This window comes from Lottia gigantea (genome assembly GCF_000327385.1).
Source record: "Lottia gigantea unplaced genomic scaffold LOTGIsca_45, whole genome shotgun sequence".
In the NCBI taxonomy this organism is placed as follows: Eukaryota; Metazoa; Mollusca; class Gastropoda; family Lottiidae; genus Lottia; species Lottia gigantea.
Genome location: NW_008709577.1, coordinates 2,435 through 14,539, shown reverse-complemented (window position 1 = coordinate 14,539; position 12,105 = coordinate 2,435). Strand labels below are relative to the sequence as shown.

At 33.7% G+C, this 12,105-nt stretch overlaps 2 protein-coding genes across 2 annotated transcripts; both read right to left on the bottom strand.

Moving 5' to 3' along the window:
* Window positions 1-683: 683 nt before the first annotated feature.
* On the bottom strand, window positions 684-3,316 carry LOTGIDRAFT_164337 (hypothetical protein; the record flags this gene model as incomplete). The annotated part of the gene is made up of 9 exons (XM_009060873.1): window positions 684-791; window positions 956-1,175; window positions 1,351-1,435; window positions 1,577-1,682; window positions 1,972-2,049; window positions 2,226-2,320; window positions 2,500-2,641; window positions 2,892-2,992; window positions 3,130-3,316. The coding sequence occupies 9 exons, from the start codon at window positions 3,314-3,316 to the stop codon at window positions 684-686; spliced, it is 1,122 nt and encodes a 373-aa protein (XP_009059121.1).
* A 2,989-nt stretch (window positions 3,317-6,305) lies between these two features.
* Window positions 6,306-11,657, bottom strand: LOTGIDRAFT_164336 (hypothetical protein; the record flags this gene model as incomplete). Its single annotated transcript, XM_009060872.1, has 2 exons — window positions 6,306-10,465; window positions 11,633-11,657. The coding sequence occupies 2 exons, from the start codon at window positions 11,655-11,657 to the stop codon at window positions 6,306-6,308; spliced, it is 4,185 nt and encodes a 1,394-aa protein (XP_009059120.1).
* Window positions 11,658-12,105: the final 448 nt, after the last annotated feature.

Here is a 12,105-nt window from a genome sequence, read left to right as displayed (position 1 = left end):
CTTTTGTAAGCTACAACCAAACGTTTTGTGTATATATAGATAGTTGTTCGTATTACTTTTCAGAATTAAAGCCTGTCTGAAATCTTACAAAAATTAACAAAAACATTGCAGATTAGACTGTCCTCACTTTCAAATCATTTAAATTTGCAAGGGTAGATCTTGCCATAATCGCTCAACTACACATTCACGAGAATATCATCAACGGTCATACAGTCTGAATCTCTCTATGTTTTTTGAACTGCGGGTCAAACGGACCACGGATTTTTAAGTCAGACAAGATCTGCTGATAGAATTAACATAAATTTCGACAACAAAATCCCTGAAAATCTTCATATTATTATGTTTGAGACTTGGTATACATACGTATACATGATGAATGTTTCCCCAAACATATTCAACAAAGTGGCAAGCAATTGTGCTATTGACTAGTCGTACTGTTATACAACCTTTATTTGTTCTTTTAAAGTACTATTTCAAAATAATCTCCGGTATCAAACAAAATTAAATCGGATTATATACAAATAGAATTTGTACCATCTTTCTCAGGTGTTATCTATTTTGACACTCAGATTTCTAATTATGACGTCTTATCTGACCAATGGTAAAATTGGATACTACAAAGCGAGCAAAAGTAAGCAGATATGAAAGAACAGATGAGAATTATACAGGATTGCAATACACAGCTATTTGCTTTCTAACAACATTTTCTCTGTATGTCTGTTCATATGAATCAAATCCCATTTCTTCATCCATGGACCCGTTATTGTTGTATCAAATTCTTCATCCGGTAACTAAATAAAAATAACAAGGTACAATATAAAATAAAATTAGATTTGAATATTTATATTTTTATTTTGTGTCATACACAACGATATCTGAAGACCAATTACTTGACGCTCAGGGACGCAAATACATTTTCCCCCGATTTAAATGGTTTAAAAGTACATTCACTTACGTCATCACTGACAATATTTGCTATATGGCCTTTAACCATTTCCTTTGCTTTAATTTGGCGATCGACGTTGTTCCACGAGTCCCAATCAACTTTTAAATTTGGATATTTTGGTGATCGTAATAATAAGCTCTCTTTAAGATCATAAAAACCAACAGGATAATTTGGATTTTGCCATCTCAAATCCGCGCTCCATCTGATGTCATTTGAAAGATTACTTAGACTGAAAAGGCAAAACATAATTATTGAAGAGGTATGCATCTACAAAGATTTATTCTTGATATCACTTTTTAGAACACGAATATGGCCATTGACACTTTGGCCGACAAAATATCCACAAAATCGGACTCGTTAAGAAGACATGTCTACTTAACCTGCATGACCTTATCTTTACCTACCTTCTATGTGGAATCAAATTATTAATAAGGAGCATACCACCAAACGGTACAGGACATGTTCTTACATCTCTTTTAACATCTACATCTGCAAACAAAGTATATGTAATAAGGAATGATCGTACATACGAAATAACCAATACTGGCAAAGTGACTTCCAAAACGCCTAAAAAGACCCACAGCCATAGTATTTCAGTGAAATATTTGAAATTTTGCCTTCAGCACATACCGAGTTTTTTCTCCATCTCATCTTCAAATAACATAACATACCAAGTACCACCATAACAACATTGATGATCAGCTACTTTACCAGTTTTATGTCCTTTTTCTACTACCTGCAGGTATAAAGAAATGTAACCTTCCACTACAAAATCATTTGCCAAGAATAAAATTATAATCCAATGTATCCATAATCAACCAACCTCAATCAATTAGGACAGTACATCTAATTTGTGGATCTAAACTATGGAACAGATATGGATATGGAAGTGTTTTTCAGTAATCTTTGTGAATATGTATGCCATCTGGATAGTTTACAATGTCCCTGTGCCACCCGCGGTACCATAACACAATCGAGGGGTTATGTTTAACTTACGGAGTTGTACGAAGAAGGGAACATCATACCTTCGGCTGTTTTGTGGTGCCGAGTGGGGCACAGTGACAATGTAAAATATCCGGCAATGCCTTGATGGTTATTAATGGCTAAATGCCAACATTCATATGAAATATGAAATTTTTAACATGGTTTAAATTCTCAAAATCTAGCGCAAAAGTGAGTCAGAGCAACCCTTATAAAAATTTTTTTGTCTGGCCCTAAACAGCTGTTCCATCCGTATATTTATGTTCCCATCAAGTCTGAGGAAAGGTTGTCTTCTTACCTGCATACACCCATTATGGGAAGTCGTATCTAAAAACGGTATCCATGCTGTTGCTTGCATTACCTGGTAAGATCTATTATCAAGGTATCCGACATCTAAAATTACAAAACTTCGCGGTAACAAGTCTTACACTACGTCATATTCAATCACATTCATACCTTGCCGCGATCTTTGATTGAAGGGTATTCTAATACCATCCATTCGCATAGCTTCAAACAATGATTCTAAACTTTATATCATCTTTTCTACACTTGTAAAAATAAATTTTGTTTACCTTGATGCCAAGGTACAGTAGTGGCTTCATTTTGAGGAGTTTTAGTTCTCAGATTCCAAACAGGATGAGCAGCTATTTCTGGTCCTATCAACTGCTCTATAACATTTAATAATGGCTCATACGTGAACAATTTTTGAAACGCCTGAAAATATCAAAAGTTTAATGGACAACTTTTTAGATGTCGAGGAGTGTTTATGACGTAATATCTCCACCAGGGAGTAAGATTGAAACTTTCTGATTAATAATCAATATCAGAAAATGAAGTACATATCCCTTATTTCTTATATAATTATTTTTTTTGTTGATTTGACTAACTGAATGTCATCACATTCCTAGAATGCGATAATGTTGTCGTACTGATCTGTACCAGTCTGCCAAAACTGAGACTTTACCTTCGGACATTGAGGGTATTTATGTAGCACTATATTTGCACCAGGGAATTCTTCCTCTATTTTCGTCAATCTTTGAAACAAATCTACGTCCTTATATAAATCTGAAATGAGAAACCGAGAAAATGCTTTTTGGGGTTTTTGAAATTTGAAAGATTGTGCTCAATATAGCATAGACAGAATGGACTTCATAAATGTTTCAAGATCAGTTGATAATTCACAACTATGCTCATGTACTCACTTTTTATTTTACCAGCCTTATATAATTTTTGAGCGACATCTTCCACCATTTCTTCAATATTTTGTTTACATTCTTCCAGAAGCTCTTTTGGGAGGAAATCTTCTACCAACAAATAACCCTGACAAATCAACGAATCTTGTTTACTTTTAGTAATAGAAGATTTGCGATATTTCTCCTCATTTAGCATATCGTTTCAAATATGCTTCATAAACAAAATGGGAATCCTTCGTGTATCTATTCTAGTTTACTTTTTGTTGATCGATTATATTGTAAAACGAACAGCATTAGATAAGCATTTAATATTGTCCTAGACTTAAACTTACCTCTTCAAAAAACTGTTTAATCTTATGTTCTGGAAGTTGACCAGGTTTCTTCTCTGTTGGTTGTGGAATCATTTTGTTGAAGACCTCAGGGTAAGCCTCATCAGTATGTCCTGGAAAGTGTTTATCGCTTTCAGTGGCCATTTTGGTTTTCTTTGACCTACAATTTCAGTTATTAACAAACAAACAGTTGAAGGTAACCTCCCCCTCTCCCTGTCGATGGTCGTTCGTGAAATCAAGGAGCTTGTTTGCTTGTGTTTGTACTTTTTATTCACACCGGTTTAAGTTGTATGGGGATACAATCATTATAACACATAAATAAGATATTGAGAAAATAATTTGCACATTCACAACTTGTAAGATAAAGAATTCGTGCACGAAAAAGTTTGAGAAATGCGCAATACTTACTTTGTACCCAGTATAGTGTGTTATTCTCAACTGTTTGCACTATTGCCGCATATATACTATAGGCCTACCATACTGTTTAACACATGAACAATCTATATTAACACTTAGCATAGCTAACTATTGACCTGAACTTGTCACGTGGCTAAACTGGATTGTACTATAAATAGTCCTAAATGATATTATGATCTAAATCGATAGTTTTTATATAGCCGGATATAGATACAGATATCAGCATCTCTTATTTTTCTGTATGATATGGGAACTAATTTTGTTTACATTTCTTAAAATCGTGGAAGTAGAAAAGTCAAAACTTCTCATGGTGGGGACGTGCGTCGCAGTTCTTGGTACATTGGTTAAAGTTTTTTCTAAAACGAATGATTTCTGATGCCATGGCCTGCGCTTTCGGTCACTTCTATACTAACCCGATATATGCCAGCAATGCAGTTATTCCTCTTATTCCGAACGTCACTGTGGCATTCATATCATCAGTTTAGTTCGGATTAACTTTGCTAATTCATCATCCTTAATATATCGTGTTATTTAACTAGTCAGATGCACGAGGGCATGATTATATCTCATAAATAATGTCCTTGTTTTATACAGTCAAGTACATGTATAATTGAGTCCAATCTGATACGGTATATCATGTGCCTTATAAAAGATTACTCAAAACAATTGGTTTGAACTTTACAATAAAAATATACACATATTTTTCCTAGAAATTGCACATAAAAATAACATATTCGACTGAAAATTCTCTCAAATTTACAAATAATTATTTTTCATCAATTGAACTTTTCAAATAATTGATCTACATCTGAAAAAGGATCTAAGGTGATCGTCTATGGATGGCAATATAGTTATAATTGACGATTTTCAAATTGCAAGATCATGATTCGCCATTTTCGGGATTGGAGTCTTGGATATGATGATGCACTAAAACCAAATGAAAATCGCAGAAGTCCTTCAAATATACATCATACCAGGTCTTTTCTCCGACTATTGGTCGAGCAGATGGCGAATCTATCCCTGTAACATTCCAATATTACGGATATTATGATGTTAATATAGAGAATATTAATAAGGACGTGTAATATTTAATTCAATTGTAGATATTGCTTCAGAAATACATCACTTTAAGCATATACCATTTTATCCCTTTATTTTTGGCTTTGTTTTATTGATTACTGTTCTGTTCAGAAATACAAGAATTTACTATAACATTCAATTTCTTTTAAAACTGTAAGTCTCATCAAACTTGTCTAGGCAAACGATTTAGATGAATTTATGAGAAATGTGCTTGATTGGTTTACATCTCACCGAGTTATGCTAACATTTATCTAATCTTTTTCGACGTCAAAAGAAAAAAAAATCAAAGTTTTTATTTAAGTGTAAGGTCTCTATGAAGTAAACATGTGATTGTCACACTTTTGGATAATTACGACATATCCCTTTCAAATCTATCTATACAATTTTACGTGTTTAGAAATTGACTTGAAATCATAGTTATTAAAATACATGTCACAAAATTGTACAATCTATTTATAGATTTGTAGATTATATAAACTCTCTATATTCTATACTCTGGAACTCTAACGATACCCTAGTCGTCCTGGAGACTTGCAGTCAGAATCAAATGACCCGATTTATTTTTATAGAAGAACTGAGAACACCTTAAGAAGTATGACTAACCGCCAAAGATTCGCGCCAAAGACAACCTGTTCAACTTTACATCGTCGTTTAAATAACACTCATCATACAATAGGTTCATGAATGCAGAAGATTCTTCCTTGCAGTCCTGCTTCTTACAGACAAGAAACTACAATATTGTGCATTAGTTTAGTATTCCGACCAAATGCTTTGTATGGAGAAAGCTGAAATTTGTGACGCGTTCAAATGCTTCAGAAGTTATCATTTGTTTACTGACGCCATATGTCAACTATGAGACGTCTTCGATCCACAACAATTTTCCAAAAAAGACTGCAGATCTACTTGTGACAGAATGTAAAAACTTTCAAAATATTTAATTATCATCAATATAAGGCTCTGATTATAACAATACATTACAAAATACATGGAATATATAACAATAATATACTATATAATATTTCTATTGAGGCATTGACTCCTTTCATATATACAAATACAATAAATAACAAGATTTTAGATATATATAGTAATAAACAATATTTTAGAATCGTGCTAAGAAAAATGGTCCAATTTTGGCGATATACTCTGTAAATACATTATAACTGACATTCAGTAATTAATGGATATTGATAGCTGATACACGACTGGCAGTGATTTACCACCAAAACCAGAAGTGGTTGGTTAAGAGGACCGGGCGTTTTTTACTGCTGTTACCTACATGTAAAACTCCATTCATTTCATTTTATACATGTTGTACTATCATTAGCGAACAATTATGAGAAATCCCAATGGCAACCTTCATCCAGAGTATTGAAGATACCTACCATCTATTTTCGACCTCACACCAAGATGTGTATTGTGATCTGTACTATACCGCACCATCCTGGTTGTTGGAACACTGGGTAGTACATTAATAGCGGATGTCGTTCTATAGATGAGTTGTGTTGGTTTTACTTCTGGAATTTCTACTACAGTTGGAGCTGTAGAAGTATATAATTTGCTTCTTAACTTTGCCACATTTAGGAAGTTCTTTTTCTTTTTCGTGACATTCATATCTTTTGCTCTTGATTTTACCGTCATGTCATAAAGTTCATTTGTATTACTGTTTGTGGAATGATCATGTGGCAAAATGTATGAAATTCCAATAGTTTTCATATTTTTATTCTTGATATCCATAAACGCAGTTGGGGAAGATTTCAGTCCTCTGGAAGGTCCAGTATTATTTACCTTTTTATCTGGTTTTCTTTGGTCATACGAGAGGTCAAATTCGAAGCCTTCTTCATTAAACAAATTTGAATACCTATGGAAATTATTACCCAAATAATTATTTTCTGAATAATTCATTTCATCGACTCGTTCATTTTCCTCCATGTCGACCTGTTTCCGTCTTGGGATAGTATTCCTCTTTGTGTTCATTGCATTGAATTTTTTCATTAGTTCTTCAAACTGGGAGCGGGTCAATTGAATAGGTAAATCCTTTGAATCGACGTATTGCTTTGGTAACCTGTTACCTCCTGTCACCTTATTTTCTTTTGAGTTAAGAGTCCTGTTGGATTTTACGGTGTCATTAGAACTGTAGGACCTAGCATTACTCTTTACATTATCATTCATATCATCCATTGAATTATCAATTTTCACATTATCTTTTGAATTGGCAGTGTATCCATTATCCTCTACCTGTTTATTTCCTGTATCCTGAGCATCAGTTTCCACTTTCGAATCGTCATTTGTAAAATCATCTCTTTCATCGTTTCCTTTTGAAGTATTTCTTTGGTAGTATTTAACCTTTAACTTCTCAGAAGACACATTATCTCTTGAATTGTCCTTACCTTTTGATCGTATACTTTCTGATGTATCACCTAATACCGCATTATCTCTTTTTCCAGTCACATTATCTCTTGAATCGTCACCTTGTTCATTATCTCTTCTGGTGTTTCCCTTCTCACTGTCACCAAAAGTGCCATTATTTTCGAAAGATTTACCATTTTCACGTTCTCCAGCAATTTGATTGTTCTGATTATTACCAAGCACAATACCACGATAACGCTGTAAACCTAGTATATTTATGAGTGGTCGCTTAAATGTCCTGATTTCTACATCATCAGTGTCAATATCATCATTGTCAATATTATACTGGTTTGAATTAATGTTGTTATTTACACTGATTGGTTTTAATATATTAATTAGTCTGTTATGTACACCAGCATCTCCAGGATAGTTGTCCTTAGGTTGTAAATGTTCCAAAAGCCAGTTAGAGATCATTTCATTGTCAATATCAACACCGGGTCCATTGTCCGAATCAGTCTTAGATATATACGTAGGTACTATTCGGTTATATTCTCTTCCATGCAAAGTCCTGTTTTTCTCATTTTCCCCTTCCTCTACGCTATTATTGATATCAACACCTTCCTTTACGCTATCATTTTCATAATTACCCTTTTCTGTGCTATCACTTTTATTATCACCTTCCGCTACGCTATCACTTTTATCACCATCTTCCTCTACACTGCCACTTTTTTTATCATCCCCCGACTCTACGCTATCACTCTTATCATCACCAGACTCTCCGCTATCACTTTTATAATCATCTTCGTCTAAGCTATCACTTTTATCACCACCTTGCCCTGCGCTATCAATTCTATCTTCATTTTCTTCATTATCACTTTTATTATCACCTTCCTTTAAGCTATCACTGTTATATTCATCTTTCTGTACACTTTTATCACCATCTTTCTCTATGCTATTACTTTTATCATCCTCCTCCTCTAAACTTCCATTTTTATCATTACCTTTCCCTACCCTATCACTTTTAAAATCATCTTCCTCCACTCTATCATTTTTATCATCATCTTCCTCTCCGCTATCACTTTTATCGCCATCTTCCTCTACACTATAATTCTTATCATCATCTTTCTCTACGCTATCACTTTTACCAACATCCTCTTCTACTCTACCAATTCTATCTTCATTTTCTTCACTATCACTTTTGTAATCACCTTTTTCTACAACATCACTTTTATACCCACCTCTTTCTATACTGTAACTTTTATCATCACCTTCCTCTGCGCTATCACTTCTAACAGCCCCGTTTTCTAGGCTTTTACTTTTATCACCCCTGTTTTCCACGCTATTACTTTTATCAACCCCGTTTTCTACATTATCATCATCATTTTCATTCGCAGAATTTACTGCTTTAACTTTTTTATCATTTCCAATATCATTATTAACACTTTCCTGATCAAAAGTTTGCATGAGATTAATGTTCTTGTTTTTAGTTGTAAAAACAGGCCCACTATTTCTCGGAATGAGAATTATTTCTGATTTATCTATATCAGGATTTCCCCCTAACATACTGATGCCTACTCTTGATAGACTGTCTGGAATATTTTCTAGTTTAGTATATACTGGTGGGTAGGCTGTATATAGTCTATTTATTTTGTCATCATCTATATAATTTGTTTTTGACACCAAATTTGAAGGATTAGAATCACCTTCATATGCCTCTATTGAATCTGATAATTCATTACTTTCTCTATTGCCAAATTTACTATCATAATTGCTATTTACCCACGTAGACATCATTCTATTGAATGTAGCTGTATCATCCATTTGATTTGGTTCATCGTCAAAATCTTGTGTATTGTCATCAGAAGTAGTATCCTCCGCACTATCACCAGTATCTCTGTCTATATCAGTACTCTCATTAGCAGCACTATCATTAGCAGCACGGTGTTCATCATTAAACCTATCCTCTTCAGCACTTTCATTTGAACCACTGTCTTCATCAGCACTATCACTATCGAAATCAGTACCGCTGTCTACATCAGTATTCTCATCATCAGCACTATTATCAGTACCACTATCTTCATCAATGCTATCATCAACACCACTGTCTATATCGATAGGTGCATTTTCCAGATCACCGCTATCTTCATCAGCACTATCATCGTCATCGCTTTCATCTGAACCGCTGTCTTTATTAGAACTATCACCATCAGCACTATCACCATCAGATTTATCACCAGCATTACTATGTTCATCTATACTATCATAAGAAGCACTGGTATTACTATTATCAACAGTGACCTTACCAATCAAATCATTTTGAGACCTGTTTATAATAACACCTGCATTACTATCATCATCGCTATTTTCATCATCATTTAGAGATTGTTCATTGAAATCATTGTCATTCACGGATATAATACTTGAAAGAACCCTTTGAGTGTTAGCATTAGGCAATACATTTATTATTCGATAAGATTTTTGTGGAACTGGGTTATAGCCAGCACTATCACCCCTGCTTTTATCCTTTCCAATATCATAATTGATGTTTTTACCAACAGGTACCATCTCATAACCACCAAATTCCTTAGCATTATCATTGATGTAATTTAAATTCTTGACATATTTTTTCATTTCTTGTTTATAATTAGAGTTACTCGGGTCATCATCATCATCATCAAAAATACCACCATACACTACCATCTTTTCTGTTATTTTATCCGTAAGCTTTGATTCTTTCGCAGCTTCGACGTCTTCGTCATTGTCTTCAACCTTTTTCTGTTCTATTCTTTTTATATAAGTGGGTGGTGTTGTCATCGTGTATATATTTGGTTGTACAGGGTTTTTTTGTTCAACTTTAGGTTGGCTATTCTTCCGAGCAGCCAATTTTGGTAATCGGTCCATAAAGCGACCCCTTGATACTATTGTCTGTGATGTTCGTCGAACTGGGGCCATCGACCTTACGGGTACTGGAACCGGAATATAAACAGGAACTCGCTGAATGTAACAAATTCTGGGCCTAACACCCGGATTGACCATTTGTGCTAATAGTGGGTGTATATTTGGTGTTAGATGTCGTATTAAGGACCGTCTGTATTGGGCGTCTACATTTATCAGCAAAAGAGATAATACCAATGGGATTATAGCTATCTTCATGTTGTCTGTGTGCTCGACTGAAAAAGTAAAAAAAAATATTGAATTTGAATGTTGCAAATATTATTATGACAAGTTTTCCATATGATCGCTAAGATTTATTAGACAATCCTTGAGAATATTTCACTTTAATGTTACGTATTACACCATATTTGAGGTGCTACAAAACGAATTTGTGACGCAGTGAATTCTAAAATTACACGAAAGCACGTTATATCAGGTGTTTCAGTGATTTATAAAATTCCGAATGAAATGAATTTCACGAAATCGAAGCAGAAACGAAAGTTACAAACAACATACCTGCACTAGACTATTTTTAAAGATTTAATCCGAGCACAATTGACAAGAAGATTCCCCCATAATGAAGTAATAGCGATGGTAATGATTATATAGTCACCCATGTAAACATATTCATCACCTTATAAAACTGCGTTTTTATTCTGCTATAGGTTTTTAATATCAATCTATACAAAACATATATATAATATATAAACAGATATATCATATTGATGTATCAAAAAATTAAGGAATTTGAATAAATTACTAGTGCCCTCGGTCCTAAACCATCATCACACAAACACATTCGGTGTAAAACAATCAAATTAAGTACAAGGCTATTGGTCACTCAGGTTTAATAAGGAAAAGAAAATCAAGTTGTGACAATAAATTTAATATTGATCATTTGTCAAGATGATGTGCCCTGTGTTATTGTGAATTTCTGACTTTTAGCTGACCTGATATAGATAATAGGCCTTAATTCATTGTGATTCCAAGGATCATACAATATATGGGTTAGGTCATACCTTGGAGTATAGATTATACTCCTTGGGTCATACAGAATTAGACAAAAATATGCAGACAATCCACTTTGTCTTTACGGCCATTACATAAGTTAAAAATGAATTTCCAGAACGCGTATTGGTAGTCTGTAGTTTTAATTTAAAATAGATAGATAGATAGTCTACTATAATATCTATATCAGTCAATATTTTAGAGTAATTTATTTCACCTTTGAACTCATCCCAACACTAAGTTGCACTTTTGATTTTGTTTTGTATTTAATTTAGCTTTCAGATTTTGTATCTTTAGCGACCGATTAAACGAACTTAAATCCCTACTGTTAAACCCTACTCAGTACTTATGTAAAAGTAAATCATTCTACGCTCTTAATACTACTACGTTTATACCTCCAGAGCTTTCATACTTCTTCATGTTAGGCATAAGCCTTCTCGTTCTTGATTCCCATCCATTTGAACGTAAACGAAAGAATATGTATAAGTATTAGTAGACCCCTAAGGCTGTTATATACATGTAATATAAAATATCAACATTGCAGACTGAGAATACTATCTGTCATAGGGTTATCCCCCATGAACAATAAAATGTCGTGTGGATGTAAAGTTTTACACAGTAATGACCCCGTTTCCTGCTGATTATATATAAAATATGTTTACATTTATTTCAAATTATACAATTCTCTTCTGTTTACCATGAGGGCATTACATATTTTACTTATTTTTGGAATATTTCTTTTCATCGTTGAAGGTAAGAACTGAACAAGTTATCGGATTTTGTGTATTAGTTAGGTGCATCCAAATTGAATGTCAACTAACAAAATTATTCGTTTTCGTTAAACGCGCTATGAGTTAGGTAATCATAC